At 35.1% G+C, this 26,463-nt stretch overlaps 1 protein-coding gene across 1 annotated transcript; it reads right to left on the minus strand.

The window, feature by feature from the left end:
• Nucleotides 1-2,912: 2,912 nt before the first annotated feature.
• LOC127112551 (lignin-forming anionic peroxidase) lies at nucleotides 2,913-4,327 on the minus strand. Its single transcript, XM_051046370.1, has 3 exons — nucleotides 3,892-4,327; nucleotides 3,648-3,813; nucleotides 2,913-3,570 (listed from the first exon to the last, which is right to left on the minus strand). The coding sequence occupies exons 1-3, from the start codon at nucleotides 4,279-4,281 to the stop codon at nucleotides 3,173-3,175; spliced, it is 954 nt and encodes a 317-aa protein (XP_050902327.1). The 5' UTR covers nucleotides 4,282-4,327; the 3' UTR covers nucleotides 2,913-3,172.
• Nucleotides 4,328-26,463: the final 22,136 nt, after the last annotated feature.

Raw genomic sequence — 26,463 nt, forward strand, 5'->3', positions numbered from 1 at the left:
ACTCAATAAAATTCAATTATCTCTTAACATGCTATGCTTGTAACCTTTAAAATTATTACAAAGAAGACACAAGAGACTATGCTCTTGAATAAACACTTTCATCACAACAATTCTCAAATGGAACTTTTTACTCTTTTTTCGCTAAGACAACTCTAATGAAAAAAGAGTGACAAAAGAAGGCTTCTAATTAGAAAGAAGGCTTATATTTCGCTAAAAAAGAAAATAATCCATGGTCATTCTTAATGAATTAATCGATTAAACCTATGTATTAATCAATTAATCAAGTTAAAATATGAAAATTTGATTTTCTAAATCAGTTAATCGATTATCATCCTCTTTAATCGATTAGGATGCATTACACTTTCATTCTAATTGATTAAATGACCTCTTAACTTAGACATTGTATAATACATTTTTAATTGATTAAGCAAGCTTCTAATCAATTAAGTGCTTTCCTTAGGTGGTTTTAAGAGATTTTATCATAAGAGAAGAGGTTTAAAGACACATTTATCTCTGTGTACGCGCATTGCTTTAATACCTCAAATTTTACTCATATTCCTTAACAATTAAATTGATTATAACTAGAGAAAACTATGCGCATGACAAGAAAATATTTCACACTTTCAACTTTGAGATCAAAATTCAAGCTTTTACATAAGAGTGTTAGCAAATCCAACATCTATATCACTTGCGTTATATACTATGCCACAAAACGTAAAGCATTGAACTTGTTCTGTTGTGGGGTAACTTAAGTTAAAATCAAATTGATCAATATTAATATTTCTTATACATGGATGTTTGCAAATTAACCATTTTTATAAATAAAAAAATTTCATATTTGAAACATTGACTCTTTAGAAGATCTCAATTTGAGACTAATAACTAACTCTCATTTGTTTTATAGAGCAAGATTTCATATTTTCAACTTTGAGATCAAAATGTCAAGACTTCAAACTTTCACATAAGAGTGTTAGCAAATCCAACATCTATATCACTTACGTTATATACTATGCCACGAAATGTAAAGCATTGTACTTGTTCTGTTGTGGGCTAACTTAAGTTAAAATTAAATTGATCAATATTAATATTTCTTATACATAGATGTTTGCAAATTAATCATTCAGATAAATATAAAAATTGCATATTTGAAGCAATGACTCTTTAGAACATCTCTCAATATATGTAGAGTTTCTCCATTTAGATTCATTGATCATATGGGATATGAAAATCCTTTTGATCATTAATTCTCTAGAGTAAATTAACCTTCAATGATATTTTTGTCATGTCGTTTGGACGACTCAATCTTTAAACTTAGGCGTGCAATTTTTTTTAAAAAAAGTTCTCTCTCTTTTGATTTAAATTATTTTAACACACCACTTATAACCTTCTAAGGCATTTTCCTGATTTTTTTACAAAATATTGTAATTTTAAAATATTGTGTTATTGAGATTCCAAGTTGAGAGTAATAACAATGAATACTCATTTGATTCATAAAGCAAGTATGAAAATTAAGTGAAATGAACATTTAGAAATACATTCGTAAATAATAAAATTATAACAACAGATAATCAGTTAACACTTTACAATTGATTATAGAAGAACAAAAATAAATAAAATAATTAATTTAATTATAAAATATTGAAACGAATGATTTAATGAATAGCAATTGATTGTTTGTGATCAAGAAAGAATGTGAAGAATTAGTTGGCAGCACTGCAGATACGTCTAATGACTCCGGCGGATCCGGTTAATGGTTGAATATCTCCCATGTTTATCATAGCAGTTGCAAAATCAGACTTGAAAACCGTAGGATTTTGGCTGTATTGAGAAACGATAAATGAAGAACATGGGGATCTATATATGATGTCTAGAACCATTGTGAATCATCTCTTGATTGATCTCCTTGCATTGAGTGTCTTAAACCCTAGATATGAGCTTGATGAGGAATTGGTGGACACACACTACCTACAAACACAACAAACTATACATTTTTGGTATTTTGGTTAGTTAATAATGAAAAACAAAGTATGATACAATCAAATTGTGCTTGGTGATCTCTCCCAATGCAAACCCAATGAATGAGGAGGAAGGAGGATGCCAAGGTGTGATCCCAAAACTAATGCACATGATGAGATAGCATGAGGGATCTTAGGGTCAAAATTGGGGTCTTACCCCAACACTTCCTTTGCTGCAGAGAGCAGTGAAAAATAAAAAGATGGATGAGGAACTTAAAGATGACAATAAACATTCCACTTCTTGATGTTATTAAGCAGGTTCCCAAATATGTAAAATTTCTGAAAGAGTTGTGCACACACAAAGGATATTAAAGGAAAATGAAAGAGTGAACATGAGACAAAACGTTTCAACTTTCATTCCACCTATGCATTTATTTGTAAAAGCCAAAATGGGCCAGAATGTTTTGTCTCTCACTCAGACCATGCCCTAAAAGTGAAAAGATTCAGGAAACTTTTCTATTCCACGAACTATTGGGGATACCAAGTTTGAAAATTGCATATTAGATTTAGTTGGTACTGACAAAGGTTTAATCGAGTGTAAAATATCTAAGCTCTGAAAAACACTCCATTTATGCACATAAAAAGCATCCATGTAAATCATACAAAGAACAAGATTTGAGACTAATAACAAATTCTCATTTGTTTTATAGAGCAAGATTTCACACTTTCAACTTTGAAATCAAAATTCAAGCTTTCACATAAGAGTGTTAGCAAATCCAACATCTGTATCACTTGCGTTATATACTATGTCACGAAATGTAAAGCATTGAACTTGTTCTGTTTTGGGCTAACTTAAGTTAAAATCAAATTGATCAATATTAATTTTTCTTATACATAGATGTTTGCAAATTAATCATTCTGATAAATATAAAAATTGCATATTTGAAACAATGACTCTTTAGAACATCTCTCAATATATGTTGAGTTTCTCCATTTAGACCCATTCATCATATGAGATATGAAAATCCTTTTGATCATCTAGAAATACATTTGTATATAATAAAATTATAACAAAAGATAATCATTTAACACTTTACAATTGATTACACAAGAACAAAAATAAATAAAATAATTAATTTAATTATAAAATATTGAAACAGACCATTTAATGAATATCAATGGATTGTTTGTGATAAAGAAAGAAAGAATGTGTAGAATTAGTTGGCAGCACTGCAGATACGTCTAATGATTCCGGCGGATCCTGTTAATGGTTGAATATCTCCCATGTTTATCATAGAAGCTGCAAAATCAGATTTAAAAGCGGTAGGATTTTGGCTGTATTGAGAAACGATAGAATCCGTAGATCCACCGCTGAAAAGAACTTGGTCTGATTGTAGAAGACCCTTCTTTTGAATTAAATTCTTAAAGTAGTTGTTGTCAAAAGAATTTGGTGTGACCAAGTCGAGTGCTGCCAACTTCTGATTGTTTGAAGTGGAACTGGAAGATGGACAACCACGTTGGCGAGTGGTAGCGAATCCAGCATCTATGTCACTTGCATTGTTGTATATCCTATCACGAAATGTAAAGCATTGAGCTTGTCCGATTGTGTGGGCACCTAAGTTAGTTAAAATGAAATTGATTAATATAAGCAAATATGAAAATATGGATGTTTGAAACTAGTAATAAATTTACCAGATAGAGCAACCATGTCTTTGGCAGTGAGACCTTTAATAGTAAATTTAGATATAAGAGTTTGAAGATCGTCGGTAAAGAATGGAAGGTCCGTATTGGCCAAACTTTTGCTTGCCGTAGTAGAATCTCTTCTTCCAAGTTTCACTGTCCATGATGGACCACCTACCTGTAATTGTAAATATGAAATTATTAATATATAGTCATGAAATTATTAATAAGCATGCAATGCAAATTGTAAACTTACAGCGAATGATGCATCACGTGCGGCTACAGCTACTATGTCTGCACAAGACACAACTCCGGGACATACTTTCTCTACCTGTGATTTTGCATTATCAATGACTTGAAATCCTCTTGCTGAGTTAAGATTTGGAAGTGCAGTCTTTTCGCTCTCGATTGTGGTACTGTCATCTAGCAAAATGGATGCATCACAGCCCTGCACAAAGCAGTCATGAAAATGAAGGCGAATGAGAGATGCAGCCATGCGACGCTCTTTAGAGACAGCTGTACGAATGGCAGTTCTAATGGTGGTTAGTGCATCGGGGCATGTAGTGTCGTAAAATGTAGAAGACAACTGTGCATCACATATTGTGGCTAGCAGCACCAATATTGTAACAACAATTCTATAAGCCATGTAAGTGTTGATTGATGATTGAATTTCAGAAAATAATATATGAATGTTAGCAAGATGATTATGAAATGATCGATCATGCATATATATATATATATATAGTGTGTGTAATAGAAACTGCGAGAGAATGTTTCATGGTCACTCATGTCCGCTACCTTCAACGCGTTGCACTGCAAAGGTTTGCTAATTCGCTCCTCAACCTTTTCCATATTCACAATTCTGACCAATTCTCCCTTGGTTGGTTGGTTGACAAATAGTATTGTTTCTTGCCACTTCATCATCTCTACGTACATACTTTTCAATATTTTCCTTTGATTTGTATGTCTTAATAGTCAAAATCTATTATTTATTATAAACACTATCCCCTAACCTAGGTTCTATTTTCTTTTTCGGATAACCTTATTTCAGTATTTTATGGACAATCATACTTTCACATATAGCACCTTGAAACGGAATTGTTTTTAGAGAAATGCATATTAAACTCCTAATGATTTACTTCAAGAGTTCCGGTTCAGTTTTGAAAAAAAAACGTTTCTTGTAATTTAAATATCCTTTCGATCTCAATTTGTTTATAAGTGAGCATCATAGGTTCTAAATGAGTTTGTCAACGAATTTTCCAAAGACAACGATTTTGAATTCAATAAAAATGTGTCGAACCATTGAACGGTGAGGCATTAATGCGGTATCGAAGTCTTCAGAAGTTTAATTCCCAGGTGGTTTGATACCGTGTTGTTAATCGTTGGCTGAATCGGACGCGGTCAGATGTAACTCTCGTCTCAGATCATATGTGGATTCCGAAGTTGACAAGAAGGTTTGGAAACTCATTTATAAGTTGGGAGTTTCAGGAGCGGATAATAGAGATGGATGCGAGAGATAGAAAAGGCAAGTGCTTGAGGAAGAAGACTATATCGGATGTCCAATGAATTGCTTCACATTCAATATAAGATGAGGTGGTAACAAGGTGAACTGACGTAGAATTACTAACATAATGTAGAAAGGTAACACTGATTTTTGTTTTTTCCACGAAACAAAATTACATATTTTCAATGATTTGTTAGCTGCTTCTTTTTGGGGTAAAAATTGTGTTGAGTCGTATGCTAATGAAGCTAACGGAGCGGAAGGTGGATTGGTTATCCTATGGAAGAAGGGTCTTTTAAGGAAAATTTACTTCATATCCATGCAGTTACACCAACACCCCTATATATTTTTAAAAATACCAAATTTACCCTTGTTTGTTTTTAACCAATTTACCATTTCACTTTTAACCGTTCAATTGAGACTTTCGAAAATTACACTATTCACCCTCATACCGGAACTCATTGGAAAAGATTTCCGGTATGTTTTTTTCCAAACCGGAAGACTTCATTAAAGACATTTAGTTTATTGCATAACGTGTTCCGGAAGACTTACTTGAAGAGTTCCAGTTCAGTTTTGAAAAAACAACGTTTCAGAACACTTATCATATGTGTTACGGTTAATAAAGTCACATACACTTAAAGTCTTTCACAAAGACTTCCGGTATGTTATTTGTATGATCTGGAACTCTTCCTTGCAGACTTCCGGTTTACATTTTTAAAATTTTTTTGACTTTTTTTTAAATATTTTTTATTGTACATGTATGTAAATTCTTTCCCAAATATGTGTAGGTACTTCTGATGCTTTTTTAACCACTCAAAGATTTGAAACAGACACTGAAACAGACACTGAAAAAGGTTCAAATCCATAATAAAGTAACTATGATCATCACTCGTTCAGATACTGAAACAGACAAGAGAGAGAGAGAAGTAACAAATTAATATTTGGTTGTGATAAAGGTGGGAAGTACAAGGATACTGATAGTGGAACCCAAAATGCGTCCAAAAAATACGGATGCCCATTTAAAATCAGGCCGACTCCGGCGAAAAATGAGTCTGGTTGGAAGATTGATGTAAAATATTGGGTCCATAATCATAGTTTACCTGATAGATTAGAAGGTCATTCCTTTGTTGGTAGGTTGACCACAAATGAGAAGCATCATATCGTTGATTTGACAAAGAGACATGTACCACCTAGACACATATTGCTTGCAAGACCGAGATCTAGAGAATGTCACTCGGATTACGCAAATATACAAGCATAAGAGTATGATAGAAAAAGAGATAAGAGGTCCTAGAAGTGATATACATCATTTGTTTAAGCTTATTAAGGATGCAGACTGTGTCAATCCGTGCATGACTTTCTTTTCTTTGACAAGTTCACAATCACCAAATGTCTCCATTTATTGCACTGGTTTTGTTAACCAAAATCATTGGGTTCAGGTACATATTTTATTTTAAATGACTTACTATTTTAATTATTTAACTTAGTTCACTTTATTAAATATATGTTATAATTATTGTTATCAGGTAAACATGAAAGAGGGGTTTTCGTTGCCACCGGTCACATTAGATTGGAAGAAGTTTCGTTGTCCAGCAGCAACGACTTGGATGTTAGGATTTGCAAAACGTCTACAACATTGGAAATTACTTAGGCCTATATTAGCATGAATCTGTAATCAAAACATGAATATTATATTATAAATATTATATTATGAATATTATGTCAGTTTTAATACATTCAGTTCTAAAAGTTAATACATAAATCAATGTGAACAAGAAATATGCAAAGCTTCAAATAAATCAACAAACTACAGATCTTCCTCTTCGGCATTAACTTGTCTCAAATAACGATGAATCAATGTAGAAACACGAGCCCAATTAGGACCAGGTGGTCCTGCTTCGTAAACATGAACTGTCACCTGTGTTGGTCCATCATGATGGGGCGGGACCAAACGAGGATGCGAAACACAATAATACCACTATAGGTATCCATCTTCTATATCAGATGGAGTGGTGGTCAATGTTATTGGACGGATCACAGCAACAACGCTTTGATGGTAACCAATCCAATCAACATCAATATCATTAGTCATCATACAATCAGGAGGTGGGGATGGAACATACTGTCTGTACCCGGACTAACGTATACATCTGTCAGGAAAGTATGGAACAACTGTGTCACCCCACTTCAAACACCCCCTGTACAGACATAACTCATCAAATTGACTTCATTCTCTATGATCCTCAAATGGACGCCATATGATGTCGATAGGTGTCAGCTCGTCCAAAATAGTTCACAAGTCATCCACCTTCAGGACTCCTTGCTTATATGATCATCTCATCCCTCGAGGAAGACCATAATTATCAACTGATTTCTAATTCTCTCCTCTTTTTCCAACAGTTGGAAAGTACTCGTGAATCCAGCACTGTTACAATATAAAAATATAATAAACAAAATAAATGAAATTAACATACTTTATAAAATTAATTAACACATAATAAACAAAATTAAATTAAATACATGTAGGAGAGTAGGATATCCACCGAGCTTCTTGCAACTGAACATGGACATATCTCCAAAGGTAACCAATGCAGTTGCTCCCCAACTGTATCCCGGACATCTATCTAAGTTCGTAATCAGTAAGAGATATCGTGCCTCGACAAGTGTAAAAGTCTTGTCGGCAAAAATTATGGAACCCACCAACATCAACAAATATGCTCTAGTCGCATATGTCCATATAGAAGCAGCTTTATGATGTACGAATAAATCGTATAACAACTCCACATTATAATAAGAACTCATGCAACTACGAACATGTCTCTGTGCCTCACTCTGTGACACTCCTAAGTAGTCAACAACAAGTTCAACAACAACTTCTTCAGTGACATCTTGAGGACTCCATAACACACCCCTGATGGGCAAGTGAAGCAGACAAGAGACGTCATCCAAAGTAATGCTCATCTCACCAAACGACATGTGAAATGAAGACGTCTCTAGATTCCATCTCTCCACAAATGCGGATATAAAGTTTGTGTCTATCTTCGTTAAACTAGTTCTTTGGAGTGAATATAACCCAGACCTAGAAACCCAACTGTCCATCTGTTGTGGAAGAGCTAGTGGAAGCCTCGATGTCAACTTAAGTCCGTGTCCAACAACCTTCAAATCTTTCTTCGGACCTATCTCCTGAAAACAATTAAAACACATGTTATAAAACACAATATAAAATATTCAAATATTACTCAATTAAAGCACATTTTTCCGATTAATGTTCAAAATCGTAAGTCTTGTACTAAGAGTTCTAGTATGTTGTTTGTGAACCGGAAGACTTACTCTATGAGTTCCGATTTACAATGGTAAAAATGTTGTTCTGAAAGTCTTGAAGCGAAAATGAAGTAAAAACCAATTTTTTTCAGAAATATAACCTATTTATGGGGTATGAGGTAAAATTTTCGTCTTTTAAACATGAAGTTTAGCTTCAGGGGCGAGGGGTTTGTTGGAGTCAATGTAGATTGTAAAGGTCATAACTACTTCTTTCGAATGTGTACTCTCCTTGTAATATATAAGGGAATGTCATAACTTATTTAATTTAATTTTTATTATTCTTTTATAATCCACATGGATTTTATTTTATTTTATTTTTAATTTTAAAAAAAATATTAATTTCTTTTTTAATTTTTTTCATTTATATTTTGTGAATGATGAATTTCCTCTCACACTCACACCATTCCCCACACCTTTTTCCTTCTTCTTCCTCCATGAAATTCACCAATACATAATCCTAATAATCTCCATGATAAACTTTGTTCGGGGCACCGTTGAGAGTGTCGACTTTTGGTTATCCGTGTGTTGTTTTTAGTTGGATGACGATTCTTTTCGTGAAGCAACTTAAAGTGAACGAGGGTATTGCGTAATTAAATAAATTTATTTTTTAGAAAATTTATTAAATACTCATTTTATAAAATGTGATGATCAGTTAAACAAGTTAAAATCGAAGATTGTTATATCTTATTCGTCAGTCTTAGGCTGATTTATATAGTGAAGATACAATTATTACAATTGATTTTCTCCTTAATGGAGAATTAAGAAAAATAAAAGTAGTATTAAAGGCAATAATAAAATCGGAAATAATATATTTTCCAACACCCCCCTCAAGTTGGTGCATAGATATCTATCATGCCTAACTTGTCTATCAAATATTCAAAAGTAGGTCTTGCCAAACTTTTTATCAGGATATCTGCAGTTTTCTAACTTGAAATCACGAAGGGTAGACATATGATTCCCACATCTAACTTCTCCTTTATGAAATGTCGATCAATATCGATATGCTTTGTTCTGTCATGTTGAACTGGATTATGAGCTATGCTAATAACATCTTTACTATTAGAGTATAATTTCAATGGAAGCTCAATTTTCATCTTAAGTTCTTCTAGGACTCTAAGGATCCATAATCCTTCACAAATACCTTGATACATATCTCTAAACTCGACCTCTGCACTACTCCTTGCTACAACTCCTTGTTTCTTGCTCCTCCATGTCACAAGATTACCCCAAACATATGCACAATATTCAGAGATTGATCTTTTATCTGTGACTGAACCTTCCCAATCGACATCGGTGAAGATAGACACATTTCTTTCACTAGTCTTAAAAAATAAACCCTTTCCATGATTTCCTTTCAAATATCTCAGTATCCTATAGACTGCCTCAAGATGTTCCTCGAAAGGAGAATGCATAAATTGACTCACTACACTAACTGAGAAAGCAATATCAGGTTGCATGTGTGATAAATAGATCAGTTTCCGAACCAGACTTTGATATCTCCCAGTATCAACAGAAACATTACCTTCTCCCCAAAGTTTAGCATTAGGATCCATAGGGGTATCTGCAGGACGACATCCACTCATTCATGTTTCTTTCAACAAGTTTAGAATGTATTTCTGCTGTGAAACCACAATACCATCTTTGACCGAGCAACCTCCATACCTAGAAAATGTCTCATGAATCCCAAGTCCTTGATTTCAAAGTCTACTGCCAATTTCTCTTTTAAGCTTGCCATGTCCACTGTATCGTCTCCAGTAAGGGCAATATTATAAACATAAACAATCAAGACAACAACTTTCCCATCGTGGGAGAACTTTGTGAACAAGGTGTGGTCAGCCTGTCCTTGGATGTACCCTTGTTTCTTCATGGATTGAGTGAATTTTTCAAACCAAGCTCTAGGGGACTGCTTTAATCCATACAAAGACGTATTTAGTTTGCACACATTTGATCCAAATTTATTTTCAAAGCCAGGAGGAATGTCCATATAAACTTCTTCTTCTAGATCGCCATTAAGAAAGGCATTTTTAACATCTAACTGATGCAAAGGCCAATCCATGTTAGCAGCAAGAGACAAAAGAATTCTGACAGTGTTCAATTTTGCAATAGGAGAAAATGTCTCTGAGTAATCAATACCGTAGGTCTGAGTAAAGCCTTTAGCCACCAAGCGAGACTTGTACCTTTTAATTGACCCATCTAAATTATAATTCACAATAAACACCCATTTACATCCAACTCTCTTCTTGCCATCTGGTAATGACATAACACTCCTAGTTTTATTCTTTTCAAGAGCTTTCATCTCCTCAAGTACAACTTCCATCCACTTTGGAATTTCTAGAGCAACCTGTATACTTTTTGGAATTTCTACGCTAGACAATTTTGAAGTGAAGGCATACATAAATGAAAATAAATTTGAATATGATATAAAATTGGACATGGGATGTTTAGTGCAAGATCTGACAGGTTTTCTAATGGAAACATGATCATCTATATCCGGATACAAAATACGAATCTAAAAAACAAAGATAGACTTACCTTCCCTTTTGTTAGGAAGTTGATCATTCCCCGATTCAGATTCCCGGTAGTGTTGAGATGTGGATTGGTCATTTCCTTTATGGTGCTTTTTCATAAAAACCTTTCCTTTCCAAGTCCTGTTTCCTAATTCAAATTTATTTTGGTGAAATGACTCATTATTTTGTGGCATTTCAATTAGATCATCATTATCATCGTTTTCAGGATTCTCATTGTTTTCTACAAGAGAAAATGTAGGCTCGGATTCACAAGGTTCCTTACTCATAACAGGAGTAGAATCAGATAAAGAATCATGGCCATTTTCTACTGGTGCAGGAGTAAAAATCTCAGAATTTTGTGATGTTGGCTAAGATAAGTTATTTAAAAACCCATGCCCTAAATTAAAACGAGTCTTCGTTTATCTCCCCCCGTTGAAGATGAGTGTCATCAAAAAAAGATTTATTTTCAAAGAATGTAACATCCATAGTGACAAACATTTTCTTATTTTTTGGATCAAAAAATTAATACCTTTTTGGGTTTGATTTGACCTCAAAGCAACTCGATTTGAGTTGCTTCGAATTGACCTCAAAGCAACTCGGTCTTGTTGCCTATATTGGTAGGACTTCAGACAACCAAAGATCAAGAAGAATTATGGAGAATTGAGTGAGAATCGAAGAGATGAAAATTTCTGGAAAACACCATCAATGCAGGTCTGTATAGACTCGATCTTGCTTCCAATTTCTCTTGATCTTGCTCAGGACACTTGGAGGAATGGAAATGAATCAATAAAAGGTACAAGACTCTTGGAGATTTGAATCTCAAAACAGTGAGATTCAAACTCAATTTCCAAAGGAAATTCTCAAGGTTATCCTTTGAATGAAAGGGTTTTGGAGATTGGGATTCAAATTTGGCGCACATGGTCCTTAATTCTGATCACAAGGGTCTCTATTTATAGCCATATGATTGCTAAATGCACACTTGAAATCAAAGCTCCAAAAATAGAAATGTACATTGCATGGGTGCATGGGCGTGTGATAGGCCCATGTAATCATCTCTTAAGGTCCAAAAACAAGTACAAACATTGTTGAAGTCACATTGGTAAGCCATGCAATTGTGTATGAAAGTTTCAAGTTCACTTGTGCCAAATGGTCGTCCATGTTCAAGCCATGCGCAAGTCACTCATACTTTGTCCAAATGGGATGAAATGGGACTTTTTGGAAAGCTTAGATCAATAGGAACAACTTTTATGTTGGACACTTTTTAATTTGAAGCTTGGATAATGATTAATTTTGAGGTGGAAGTTGGGAAAATCAAACATGTCAAAAAAAAAATTCTAAGTGTCAAGCCATATGTTCACTTATTCCAACTTGGCTAACTTTTTATGTGAGCTTCAAATGAAAAAGGTTCCTTCATCAAAATTGTATCTATCTGAAAGTAATTCAAAATGGTTACAAACTTGACCTCATTTGGATTTAATGTGAAGGAGTTATGCATTTTTTAAACCCTAGATGTGAGCTTGATAGATCAATGGTGAGCACATGCCCTACCTACAATAGAGTTAGTTTATACAAAGACATATTTTTGGTATTTTGGTTAGTAAAGATGATAAAATACAAAGTATAATAATATCAAATATGCTTGGTGATCTTTCCCAATGCAAACCCAAAGAATGAGGGGTAAGGAGGATCCAAGATGTGATCCCAATGCCAATCCATATGATGAGATAGCATGAGGGATCTTAGGGTTAAAATTGGGGTCTTACAAACCTTATTTCATTGATTTGATCATATTTTAAAATTTATATTTACATGCAGAAAAAGTATTTCATGAACAACCATACTTTCACATATAGCATCTTGAGACATAATTGTTTTTAGAGAAATTGATGTAATATGTAACACTTCTATTTTTTTTCTTATGAAGTGGACGACTGTATCGTGTAATAAAAAAATGATTTTTTAGAGACTTTTTTAAATACTCATTCTATTAAATCTGATGATCAGTCAAACAAGTTAAAATCGAATATTGGTAAAATTTATAACAATTTATTAGAAAGTCTTACGTTGATAGTTTCAGACAATGACTGCCAAATATTATTATTGTTTTCTTATTATTATGGGTAAAAATTCGTTAAAGATAGGCAAGTTTCTTGTAACTTAAATATCCTTTCAGCCTCAATTAGTTTATAAGTGAGCATTGTAACACCCCGATTAAAATAAGAGGATTATTTAATTGAGTTAATATTATTTTATTAATTTAATTAAATAAATTTGAATTATTGGATTATTATTATTATTATTTTGGAATAATAATTATTGGAAAATATATAAGTTGGAATAAGTAAAAAGAATTCATTTTTTGGAAAAGAAGGTTCCACGTGAAAACTGAGAAGCTGCAGAGAAGAGGAGAATAGGGCAAAGAGGCAGAGCAAGAGGAAGAAGGTTGGAGAAGAGCTTGGAGCTTTGAGATTTTGCCGGATTATCTCAGGTAAGGGGGGTTTATCGTCGTTTGATGGGTATTATAGATTAACATGTCATGGGTAGTGATAAACCGTTGAATTGACCCTAATTGGGATTTAGAATGCTGAGAAAATAGTGATGAATAAGTTGTATGAAAACTGAAATTGAATCGATAATTGTATGTGTCGTGATTTTCCGAACGTGTAGCTTTTTACGGAAATTGAATCGGAGGTCCGGAAGTCCTCCAACGGCGGAAAATGCGGAAACTCTGCATTCTGCCTTGTGTTAGCGCAGGAACTGCTGTTTTGTCTGCGTTAACCGGTTAACCCAGGGCGTTAACCGGTTAACACTGTTATATTTTGTGAAAATGTGTTGTTTTGCCTGCGTTAACCGGTTAACCCAGGGCGTTAACCGGTTAACACTGTTGCGTTTTGCCAGAAAATGTATTTTTCCTGCGTTAACCGGTTAACCCAGGGCGTTAACCGGTTAACACTGTTGCAGTGTGGAAAAATTGTTAATTTTTATGTTGTGAACTCAATTGGTGAGTGGCCTATTGTAGTTAATTATGATGAGTAATTTTTTTGGGTCATGTGATGAAGAGTTGATGCAAATATGTTGATAAGTCGTGTTAAAGTTGTTGAAAATATTGAGTTGTAGGCTTGATGAGCCAAAATTGATTATAAGTTGTTTTGTTGAAAATACTGAGTTGTAGGCTGATGAGCCAAAGTTGATTATAAGTTGTTTTTGTTGAAAAAGCTGTTGTGTTGCTGTTATTATTATGTTGTTGAAATTGCAAGTCGTACATGCCATATACATTCATATGCATAGAGTCGGAGCTTTGCTCACACCACGTTGGCCTGGATTGGCAAATTATGGAGCTTTGCTCACACCACGTTGGCCTGGATTGGCAAATTATGGAGCTTTGCTCACACCACGTTGGCCTGGATTGGCAAAATTTTAAGTTGAAAGTTGAAGGCTTATGCCTTGATGCCCACTAAAATGGCAATGATTTTAAGTTGGGAGTTTTACTCCGAATGGTACCACATGCATGACGAGTCGAGTCTCATTTGAGTTGCATTTTATGTTGTTATTGAGTTGCATTTACGTTGTTATTGAGTATGATGTTTGAGTTGATGTGCCGTTACTAAATGCATGATATGATTAGGGTGATTAACGTGTAAATTTACTTAACATAACATGATAATTTATAATGTTTGTTATATCGATTGAGGAACTCACCCTTACAACTATTTTTCAGGTAACGAGCAGTGAGTGGGTAGAAGCTAGTGCCTGGAGTCTAGTGTAGTCTACGTAGTGGGTCGTGCTCTGATAGCTGTAACATCGGGACGGGATGTTTTAATTGTTTATTGTTGATTGTTGAACCTTTTTATCTGTAATATGTTATACGTTGGAATGGTTGGTTGATTTATATCCGCTGCGAATTATGAAAACAAAAATGTTTATTTTGATTGAATAAAGAGCATGACAGTTTTTATGGTGTGAAATGTTGTGTGACACCCTTGGTGCATGATTACTCTGATATATATAAATATTTGTTGTTGTTATTAAATAATTGGGGTATTTTAGAAGGGTGTTACATTAGTGGTATCAGAGCAGGTCGGTCTGTCCGGCCAGTTGTCGTGTCGTTACTGTCTAACAATTGTGTAATTGTTACTAGTCTAACTTTTAAGTTGTGTTGTAGTGATAAGTTGAAATGGCTGGAAGGAATGACGCTGCAATGGCTGCCGCAATGCAAGCGATGGCACAAGCTGTGCAGAACTTGCCAAATGCTGGTGGTGATGCTGGAGCACGTAGCTTGGCGACTTTTCAGAGAGAGAATCCGCCGGTGTTTAAAGGGAAGCATGATCCAGATGCAGCCTTGGGATGGTTGAAAGAGATTGAGAGAATCTTCCGTGTTATGGATTGCACTCCAGCTCAGAAGGTTCGGTATGGTACTCACATGCTAGCAGTCGAAACTGATGACTGGTGGCTAGAGACTCACGAGAGGTTGACCGTGGCAGGTGAAGTCATTACTTGGGATGTATTCCGTAGGGAATTCATGAGGAAGTATTATCCAGAAGATGTCCGTGGTAAGAAGGAAATTGAGTTCCTTGAGCTGAAGCAAGGAAACATGTCTGTCACTGATTATGCTGCAAAATTTGTGGAGTTGTCCAAATTTTACCCTCATTACACTGGTGCTGGTGCTGAATTTTCAAAGTGCATCAAGTTTGAAAACGGACTGCGCTCTGAAATTAAGAAGGCTGTTGGGTATCAAAAGATACGCATTTTTACTGAATTGGTTGATAGCTGCAGGATATTTGAAGAAGACAATAATGCTCATTACAAGATTGTCAGTGACCGCAAGGGCAAGCAACATCAAAATCGTGGCAAGCCGTATGATGCTCCAGTGGGAAAAGGGAAGCAAAGAGCTGCTCCGGCTCAGAGAGCTAGTGGGGGAGGTGCTCCTGCTGGTATAGTTTGCTTCAAATGTGGTCAGGCTGGTCATAAGAGTAATGTATGCACTGCGGAAGTAAAGAGATGTTTTCGTTGTGGTAAGATTGGTCATGCAATAGCTGATTGCAAGCACAAGGAAGTGATTTGTTTTAATTGTGGCGAGGAAGGGCATATTGGAAGTCAGTGTCAGAAGCCAAAGAAATCTCAGACGGGGAGGGTGTTCGCATTGACCGGAACTCAAACCTCCAGTGAAGACAGACTTATCCGAGGTACGTGTTATATTAATGGCTTTCCTCTTGTAGCTATTATTGACACAGGTGCGACTCATTCCTTTATATCTTTGGATTGTGCTGTGAAACTTAAGTTAGAGATACCTGAGATGTTTGGTAGTATGGTAATTGATACTCCTGCGAAGGGTTCAGTGACTACTACTTCGGTTTGTTTAAATTGTCCTTTGAGTATTTTTGGTAGAGAATTTGGGATGGACCTAGTGTGTCTTCCACTAGTGCAGATTGATGTTATTCTGGGTATGAACTGGTTGGTGTTTAACCGAGTTTCTATCAATTGTTTTGATAAGACTGTGGTCTTTCCTGAGATTGAGGAGGGAAAGAGTTTGTTTCTATCGGCGAGACAAGTGGATGAGGAAGTAGCTGATGGGGCAGAGTTGTTTATGCTGTTAGCGACTTTGGAGGCTAAAGATAAACTGGTGATTGGCGATCTAGCCGTGGTGTGTGATTTTCCTGATGTGTTTCCGAAAGAGGTGAATGAATTACCGCCAGAGCGTGAAGTGGAGTTCTCGATTGATTTGGTACCTGGTACTAGACCGATATCGATGGCTCCGTACTGTATGTCTGCTGTTGAGTTAACTGAATTGAAGAGTCAGTTGGAAGATCTGTTGGATAAGAAATTTATTCGTCCGAGTGTGTCACCGTGGGGTGCACCAGTGCTATTGGTTAAGAAGAAAGAAGGTACTATGAGGTTGTGTGTGGACTACAGGCAACTGAATAAAGTGACGATCAAGAATCGGTATCCTTTGCCGAGGATTGATGATTTGATGGATCAGTTGGTTGGTGCAAGTGTGTTCAGCAAAATAGATTTGAGATCTGGGTATCATCAGATCCGTGTGAAAACCGAGGATATTCAGAAGACTGCTTTCAGAACAAGGTATGGACATTATGAGTATTCTGTAATGCCTTTTGGTGTGACTAATGCGCCTGGAGTATTTATGGAGTATATGAATAGGATTTTCCATCCGTACCTAGACAAGTTTGTGGTGGTGTTTATTGATGACATTTTGGTGTATTCGAAATCTGAAGAAGAGCATGCTGAGCATTTGAGAGTGGTTTTAGAAGTTCTACGAGAAAAGAAGTTATTTGCTAAACTCTCTAAGTGTGAATTTTGGTTAGGAGAGGTGAGTTTTCTTGGTCATGTGATTTCAAGAGGTGGCGTTGCTGTTGATCCTTCTAAGATAGAAGCGGTATCTAAGTGGGAAGCTCCGAAGTCTGTTGCTGAGATTCGAAGTTTTCTTGGTTTGGCTGGTTATTATAGGAAGTTCATTGAGGGATTTTCTAAGTTGGCATTACCGTTGACGATGTTGACTAGAAAGGGGCAAGCATTTGTTTGGGACTCAAAATGTGAAGAAGGTTTCCAAGAGTTAAAGAGAAGGTTGACTACTGCTCCTATTCTGATATTACCGAGTTCGTCGGAACCATTTGAAGTTTACTGTGATGCCTCATTGTTGGGTTTGGGTGGTGTGTTGATGCAGAATAAGCAGGTTATAGCTTATGCTTCAAGACAGCTGAGGGTTCATGAGAGGAACTATCCGACGCACGATTTAGAGTTGGCAGCTGTGGTATTTGTTCTGAAGTTATGGAGGCATTACTTGTACGGGTCAAGATTTGAGGTTTTCAGTGACCATAAAAGTTTAAAGTATTTGTTTGATCAGAAAGAGCTGAATATGAGACAGAGAAGATGGTTAGAGTTTCTGAAGGATTATGACTTTGGTTTGAATTACCATCCGGGTAAAGCAAACGTAGTGGCTGATGCATTGAGTCGGAAATCATTACATATGTCTATGTTAATGGTTAAGGAATTGGATTTGATTGAGCAGTTTAGAGACTTGAGTTTGGTGTGTGAGAGTACTCACAATAGTGTTAAATTGGGAATGTTGAAGTTAACAAGTGGTATTCTGGATGAGATCAGAGAGGGTCAGAAATCCGATGTGCTTTTGGTTGATAAGTTGACTCTGGTGAATCAGGGTCAAGGTGGTGAATTCAGAGTTGATGAAAATGGTGTTTTGAAATTTGGTAGTCGGGTGTGTATTCCGGATGTTACCGAACTTAAGAAGAGTATTCTTGAAGAAGGACATCGTAGTGGGTTGAGTATTCATCCTGGAGCTACGAAGATGTATCATGATTTGAAAAAGTTATTTTGGTGGCCGGGAATGAAGAAAGAAATTGCGAGTTTTGTTTATTCCTGTTTGACTTGTCAGAAGTCAAAGATTGAGCATCAGAAGCCGTCTGGGCTAATGCAACCGTTGGCTATTCCAGAGTGGAAGTGGGATAGTATCAGTATGGATTTTGTTTCTGGTTTACCGAGGACAAGTAAGAATTTTGAAGCCATTTGGGTGATTGTTGACAGATTGACGAAGTCGGCTCATTTCATTCCGATCAGAATGGATTATCCGTTAGAGAGATTAGCCGAGTTGTATATTGAGAAGATTGTAAGTTTGCATGGTATTCCGTCTAGTATTGTTTCGGACAGAGATCCTAGATTTACATCGAAGTTCTGGGAAGGTTTGCAGAAGGCTTTGGGAACTAAGCTGAGATTGAGTTCTGCATATCATCCGCAGACTGATGGTCAGACTGAGAGGACGATTCAGTCACTAGAGGATCTTTTGAGAGCTTGTGTTTTGGAAAAAGGAGGTGCTTGGGATTGTTATTTACCTTTGATTGAGTTTACCTACAACAATAGTTTTCATTCGAGCATTGGTATGGCGCCGTTTAAAGCTTTGTATGGTAGGAGATGTCGGACACCTTTATGTTGGTATGAGTCCGGTGAGAGTGTTGTGGTTGGACCGGAGATTGTTCAACAGACTACAGAAAAGATTAAGATGATTCAGGAGAAGATGAGAATTGCTCAGAGTCGTCAGAAGAGTTATCATGATAAGAGGAGGAAGTCACTTGAGTTCCAAGAGGGAGATCATGTGTTTCTTCGTGTTACTCCGATAACTGGTGTTGGTCGAGCTTTGAAGTCAAAGAAGTTGACACCTCGATTTATTGGTCCTTATCAGATTTTGGAGAGGATAGGGGAGGTAGCCTATCGTATCGCTTTACCGCCGTCACTTGCGAATTTGCATGAGGTTTTTCATGTGTCTCAGTTGAGGAGGTACATTCATGATCCGTCGCATGTAGTCCAAGTAGATGATGTACAGGTGAGAGACAACCTGACTGTTGAAACATCACCTATGAGGATTGAGGATCGAGAGTTGAAGCAGTTGCGGGGTAAAGAGATTGCCTTAGTGAAGGTAGCTTGGGGAGGACCAGCAGGTGGCAATGTGACTTGGGAACTGGAGAGTCAAATGAAAGAGTCCTATCCAGAGTTATTTGCTTGAGGTATGTTTTCGAGGACGAAAACTCTTTTAGTGGGGGAGAGTTGTAACACCCCGATTAAAATAAGAGGATTATTTAATTGAGTTAATATTATTTTATTAATTTAATTAAATAAAGTTGAATTATTGGATTATTATTATTATTATTTTGGAATAATAATTATTGGAAAATATATAAGTTGGAATAAGTAAAAAGAATTCATTTTTTGGAAAAGAAGGTTCCACGTGAAAACTGAGAAGCTGCAGAGAAGAGGAGAATAGGGCAAAGAGGCAGAGCAAGAGGAAGAAGGTTGGAGAAGAGCTTGGAGCTTTGAGATTTTGCCGGATTATCTCAGGTAAGGGGGGTTTATCGTCGTTTGATGGGTATTATAGATTAACATGTCATGGGTAGTGATAAACCGTTGAATTGACCCTAATTGGGATTTAGAATGCTGAGAAAATAGTGATGAATAAGTTGTATGAAAACTGAAATTGAATCGATAATTGTATGTGTCGTGATTTTCCGAACGTGTAGCTTTTTACGGAAATTGAATCGGAGGTCCGGAAGTCCTCCAACGGCGGAAAATGCGGAAACTCTGCATTCTGCCTTGTGTTAGCGCAGGAACTGCTGTTTTGTCTGCGTTAACCGGTTAACCCAGGGCGTTAACCGGTTAACACTGTTATATTTTGTGAAAATGTGTTGTTTTGCCTGCGTTAACCGGTTAACCCAGGGCGTTAACCGGTTAACACTGTTGCGTTTTGCCAGAAAATGTATTTTTCCTGCGTTAACCGGTTAACCCAGGGCGCTAATCGGTTAACACTGTTGCAGTGTGGAAAAATTGTTAATTTTTATGTTGTGAACTCAATTGGTGAGTGGCCTATTGTAGTTAATTATGATGAGTAATTTTGTTGGGTCATGTGATGAAGAGTTGATGCAAATATGTTGATAAGTCGTGTTAAAGTTGTTGAAAATATTGAGTTGTAGGCTTGATGAGCCAAAATTGATTATAAGTTGTTTTGTTGAAAATACTGAGTTGTAGGCTGATGAGCCAAAGTTGATTATAAGTTGTTTTTGTTGAAAAAGCTGTTGTGTTGCTGTTATTATTATGTTGTTGAAATTGCAAGTCGTACATGCCATATACATTCATATGCATAGAGTCGGAGCTTTGCTCACACCACGTTGGCCTGGATTGGCAAATTATGGAGCTTTGCTCACACCACGTTGGCCTGGATTGGCAAATTATGGAGCTTTGCTCACACCACGTTGGCCTGGATTGGCAAAATTTTAAGTTGAAAGTTGAAGGCTTATGCCTTGATGCCCACTAAAATGGCAATGATTTTAAGTTGGGAGTTTTACTCCGAATGGTACCACATGCATGACGAGTCGAGTCTCATTTGAGTTGCATTTTATGTTGTTATTGAGTTGCATTTACGTTGTTATTGAGTATGATGTTTGAGTTGATGTGCCGTTACTAAATGCATGATATGATTAGGGTGATTAACGTGTAAATTTACTTAACATAACATGATAATTTATAATGTTTGTTATATCGATTGAGGAACTCACCCTTACAACTATTTTTCAGGTAACGAGCAGTGAGTGAGTAGAAGCTAGTGCCTGGAGTCTAGTGTAGTCTACGTAGTGGGTCGTGCTCTGATAGCTGTAACATCGGGACGGGATGTTTTAATTGTTTATTGTTGATTGTTGAACCTTTTTATCTGTAATATGTTATACGTTGGAATGGTTGGTTGATTTATATCCGCTGCGAATTATGAAAACAAAAATGTTTATTTTGATTGAATAAAGAGCATGACAGTTTTTATGGTGTGAAATGTTGTGTGACACCCTTGGTGCATGATTACTCTGATATATATAAATATTTGTTGTTGTTATTAAATAATTGGGGTATTTTAGAAGGGTGTTACAAGCATCATAAGTTCTAAATGAGCTTGTCAAAGAATTTTCCAAAGACAACGATTTTGAATTTAATTAAAATGTGTCGAACCATTGGATGGTGAGGCATTAATGCGGTATCGAAGTGTTCAGAACTTTAATTCCGAGGTGGTTTTATTCTGTGTTATTAATCGTTGGATGAATCGGACTGGGTCAGATGTAACTCTCGTCTCAGGTCAGATATGGATTCTGAAGTTGACAAGAAGTTTTGGAAGCTTATTTAGAAGTTAGGGATTTTAAGGGCGGATAATAACGAGGTGTTTGAGGAAGAAATATGAAAGGTGGATGCGAGAGATAGAGAATGCAAGTGCTTGAGCGAGAAGACTATATTGGGTGTCCAATGAATTCTTTTTCGATAACCTTATTTCATTGATTTTATCATATTTTCACATTTATATTTACATCTAGAAAAAGTATTTCTTGGACAACCATACTTTCTCCTATAGCATCTTGAGACATAACCTTTTTTTTAGAGAAATTGATGTAATATGTAACACTTATATTTATTTTTTCTTTTAAAGTGGACGACTGTATCACATAATAAAAAAATTTATTTTTTAGACAATTTTTAAAATACTCATTTTATTAAATCCGATGATCAGTCAAACGAGTTAAAATCGAATATTGGTATAATTTATAACAATTTATGAGAAGGTCTTATGTTGATAATTTCTCACAATGGTTGTCCAAATATTATTATTGTTTTCTTATTATTATGGGTTAAAATTCATTAAAGATAGGCAAGTTTCTTGTAACTTAAATATCATTTCAGCCTCAATTAGTGTATAAGTGAGCATTATATGTTCTAAATGAGCTTGTCAAAGAATTTTGCAAAGACAACAATTTTGAATTTAATAAAAATGTGTTAAACCATTGAATGGTGAGGCATTAATGCGGTATCGAAGTCGTCGGAAGTTTAATTCCTAGGTGGTTTGATACTGTGATGTTAATCGTTGGATGATTCGGACTGGGTCAGATGTGACTCTCATCTAAGGTCAGATGTGGATTCCGAAGTTAACAAGAAGTTTTTGAAGCTCGTTTAGAATTTAGGGATTTTAGGAGCGGATAATACCATAGTGTTTAAGGAAGAAATATGAAAGATGGACGCGAGAGATAGAGATTGCAAGTGGTTGAGGGAGAAGACTATATCGGGTGTCTAATGAATTCTTTTTCTAAATGAGCTTGTCAACAAATTTTCCAAGGATAATGATGTTGAATTTAATAAATGTGTTGAATCATTGAAGGGTGAGGCATCAATGTGCTATTGAAGTCTTCAGAAGTTTAATTCTAAGGTGGTTTGAAATTGTGTTGTTAATCGTTGGATGAATCGGACTGGGTTAGATGTAACTCTCGTCTCAAGTCAAATTGGATTCTGAAGTTGACAAGAAGTTTTGGAAGCTCATTTAGAAGTTAGGGATATTAGGAGCAGATAATAATGAGGTGTATGAGGAAGAAAGATGAAAGATAGATGGGAGAGATAGAGAATGCAAGTGCATGAGGGAGAAGACTATATCGGGTGTCCAATGAATTCTTTTTCGGATAACCTTATTTCACTGATTTTATCATATTTTCACATTTATATTTACATGTAGAATATGTATTTCTTGGACAACCATACTTTCTAATTCAACAGATTGAGACATAATTGTTTTTAGAGAAATTGATGTAATATGTAACACTTCTATTTTTTTTCCAGTTAAAGTGGATGACTGTATCGCGTAATAAATCCGTTGATCAGTCAAACAAAATAAAATCGAATATTGGTATAATTTATAACAATTTATGGGAAAGTCCTATGTTGATAGTTTCTCACAATGACTACCCAAATATTATTATTTTTTCTTATTATTATGGGTAAAAATTCATTAAAGATAGGCAAGTTTCTTTTAACTTAAATATCCTTTTCGCCTCAATTAGTTTATAAGTGAGCATCATAAGTTCTAAATGAGCTTGTCAAAGAATTTCCCAAAGATAACGATTTTGAATTTAATAAAAATGTGTTGAACCATTGAACGGTGAGGCATTAATGCGGTATCGAAGTCTTCGGAAGTTTAATTCCCAGGAGGTTTGATACTGTGTTGTTAATCGTTGGATGAATCGGACTGGGTCAGATGTAACTCTCGTCTCAGGTCAGATGTGGATTACGAAGTTGACAAGAAGTTTTGGAAGCTTAGTTAGAATTTAGGAATATTTACATGGACAACCATATTTTCACATATAGCATCTTGAGACAGAATTGTTTTTATAGAAATTGATATAATATGTAACACTTCTATTTTTTTTCTCTTTTAAAGTGGACGATTGTATTGCGTAATAAAAAAATGGATTTTTTAGAGACTTTTTAAAATACTCATTTTATTAAATCCCATGATCAGTCGTACAAGTGAAAATCGAATATTGATATAATTTATAACAATTTATGAGAAAGTCTTATGTTGATAGTTTCTCACAATGACTGCCCAAATATTATTATTGTTTTATTATTATTATGCGTAAAAATTAGTTAAAGATAAGCATGTTTCTTGTAGCTTAAATATCCTTTCAGCCTCAATTAGTTTATAAGTGAGCATCATAGGTTCTAAATGAGCCTTTCAACTAATTTTCCAAAGACAACGGTTTTGAATTTAATAAAAATGTGTCGAACCATTAATCGATGAGGCATTAATGCGGTATCGAAGTCTTCGGAAGTTTAATTCCCAGGTGGTTTAATTCTGTGTTTTTAATCATTGGATGAAGCAGACTGGTTCAGATGTAACTCTCGTCACAGGTCAGATGTGGATTCCGAAGTTGAAACCAAGTTTTGAAAGCTCATTTAAAAGTTTGGGATTTTAGGAGAGGATGATAATGAGTTGTATGAGGAAGAAATATGAAAGATGGATACGAGAGATAGAGAATGCAACTGCTTGAGGGAGAAGACTACATCGGGTGTCCAATGAGTTATTTTTCGGATGACCTTATTTCATTGATTTTATCATTTATATTTACATGTAGAAAAAGTATTTCATGGACAACCATAACTTTCTCACATAGCATCTTGAGACATAATTGTATTTAGAGAAATTGATGTAATATGTAACATTTCTATTTTTTTCTTTTAAAGTTGACGACTGTATCGCGTAATAAAAAATTGATTTTTTAGAGACTTTTTTAAATACTCATTTTATTAAATCCGTTGATCAGTCAAACAAAATAAAATCGAATATTGGTATAATTTATAACAATTTATGGGAAAGTCCTATGTTGATAGTTTCTCACAATGACTACCCAAATATTATTATTTTTTCTTATTATTATGGGTAAAAATTCATTAAAGATAGGCAAGTTTCTTTTAACTTAAATATCCTTTTCGCCTCAATTAGTTTATAAGTGAGCATCATAAGTTCTAAATGAGTTTGTCAAAGAATTTCCCAAAGATAACGATTTTGAATTTAATAAAAATGTGTCGAACCATTGAACGGTGAGGCATTAATGCGGTATCGAAGTCTTCGGAAGTTTAATTCCCATGTGGTTTGATACTGTGTTGTTAATCGTTGGATGAATCGGACTGGGTCAGATGTAACTCTCGTCTCAGGTCAGATGTGGATTACGAAGTTGACAAGAAGTTTTGGAAGCTCAGTTAGAATTTAGGAATTTTAGGAGCCGATAATAATGAGGTGTATGAGATAGAAATATGAAAGATGGACGCGAGAGATAGAGATTGCAAGTGGTTGAGGGAGAAGACTATATCGGGTCTCCAATGAATACTTTTTCGGATAACCTTATTTCATTGATTTTATTATATTTTCACATTTATATTTACATGTAGAAAAAGTATTTCATGGACCACCATACTTTCTCATATAGCATCTTGAGACATAATTGTTTTTAGAGTAATTGATGTAATACGTAACACTTTTTTCTTTTTTCTTTTAAAGTAGACGATGTATCGCGTGATAAAAAATTTGATTTTTTAGAGACTTTTTTAAATACTCATTTTATTAAATCCGATGACTAATCAAACAAATTAAAATCGAATATTGGTATAATTTATAACAATTTATGAGAAAGTCTTCTCTTGATAGTTTCTCACAATGACTGCCAAAATATTATTATTGTTTTCGTATTATTATGGGTAAAAATACGTTAAAGATAGGCAAGTTTCGTGTATCTTAAATATCCTTCCAGTCTCAGTTAGTTTTCAAGTGAGCATCATAGGTTCTTAATGAGCTTGTCAACTAATTTTCCAAAGACAACGATTTTGAATTTGATAAAAATGTGTCGAACCATTGAACCATGAGGCATTAATGTGGTATCGAAGTCTTCGGAAGTTTAATTTTAAGGTGGTTTGAATTGTGTTGTTAATCATTGGATGAATCGAATTAGGTCAGATGTAACTCTCGTCTCAGGTCAGATGTGGATTACGAAGTTGACAAGAAGTTTTGAAGCTCATTTAGAAGTTAGGTATTTTAGGGGAAGATACTAATGAGGTGTATGAGAAAGAAATATGAAAGATGGATGCGAGAGATAGAGAATGCAAATGCATGAGGGAGAAGACAATATCGGGTGTCCAATGAATTCTTTTTTGGATAACCTTATTTCATTGATTTTATCATATATTCACATTTATATTTACATGTAGAAAATGTATTTCTTGGACAACCATACTTTCTCATTCAGCATATTAAGACATAACTGTTTTTAGAGAAATTGATGTAATATGTAACACTTCTATTTTTTTTCATTTAAAGTGGATGACTGTATCGCATAATAAAAAAATTGATTTTTTAGAGACTTTTTAAAATACTCATTTTATTAAATCCGATGATCAGTCAAACAAGTTAAAATCAAATATTGGTATTATTTATAACAATTTTTGAGAAAGTCTTATGTTGATAATTTCTCACAATGACTGCCCAAATATTATTATTTTTTCTTATTATTATGGGTAAAAATTTCTTAAAGATAGGCAAGTTTCTTGTAACTTAAATATCCTTTCAGTCGCAATTAGTTTATAAGTGAGCATCATAAGTTCTAACTGAGCTTGTCTACGAATTTTCCAAAGA

The sequence above is a fragment of the Lathyrus oleraceus genome, unplaced genomic scaffold, assembly GCF_024323335.1.
Source record: "Lathyrus oleraceus cultivar Zhongwan6 unplaced genomic scaffold, CAAS_Psat_ZW6_1.0 chrUn0155, whole genome shotgun sequence".
Taxonomy (NCBI): domain Eukaryota; kingdom Viridiplantae; phylum Streptophyta; class Magnoliopsida; order Fabales; family Fabaceae; genus Lathyrus; species Lathyrus oleraceus.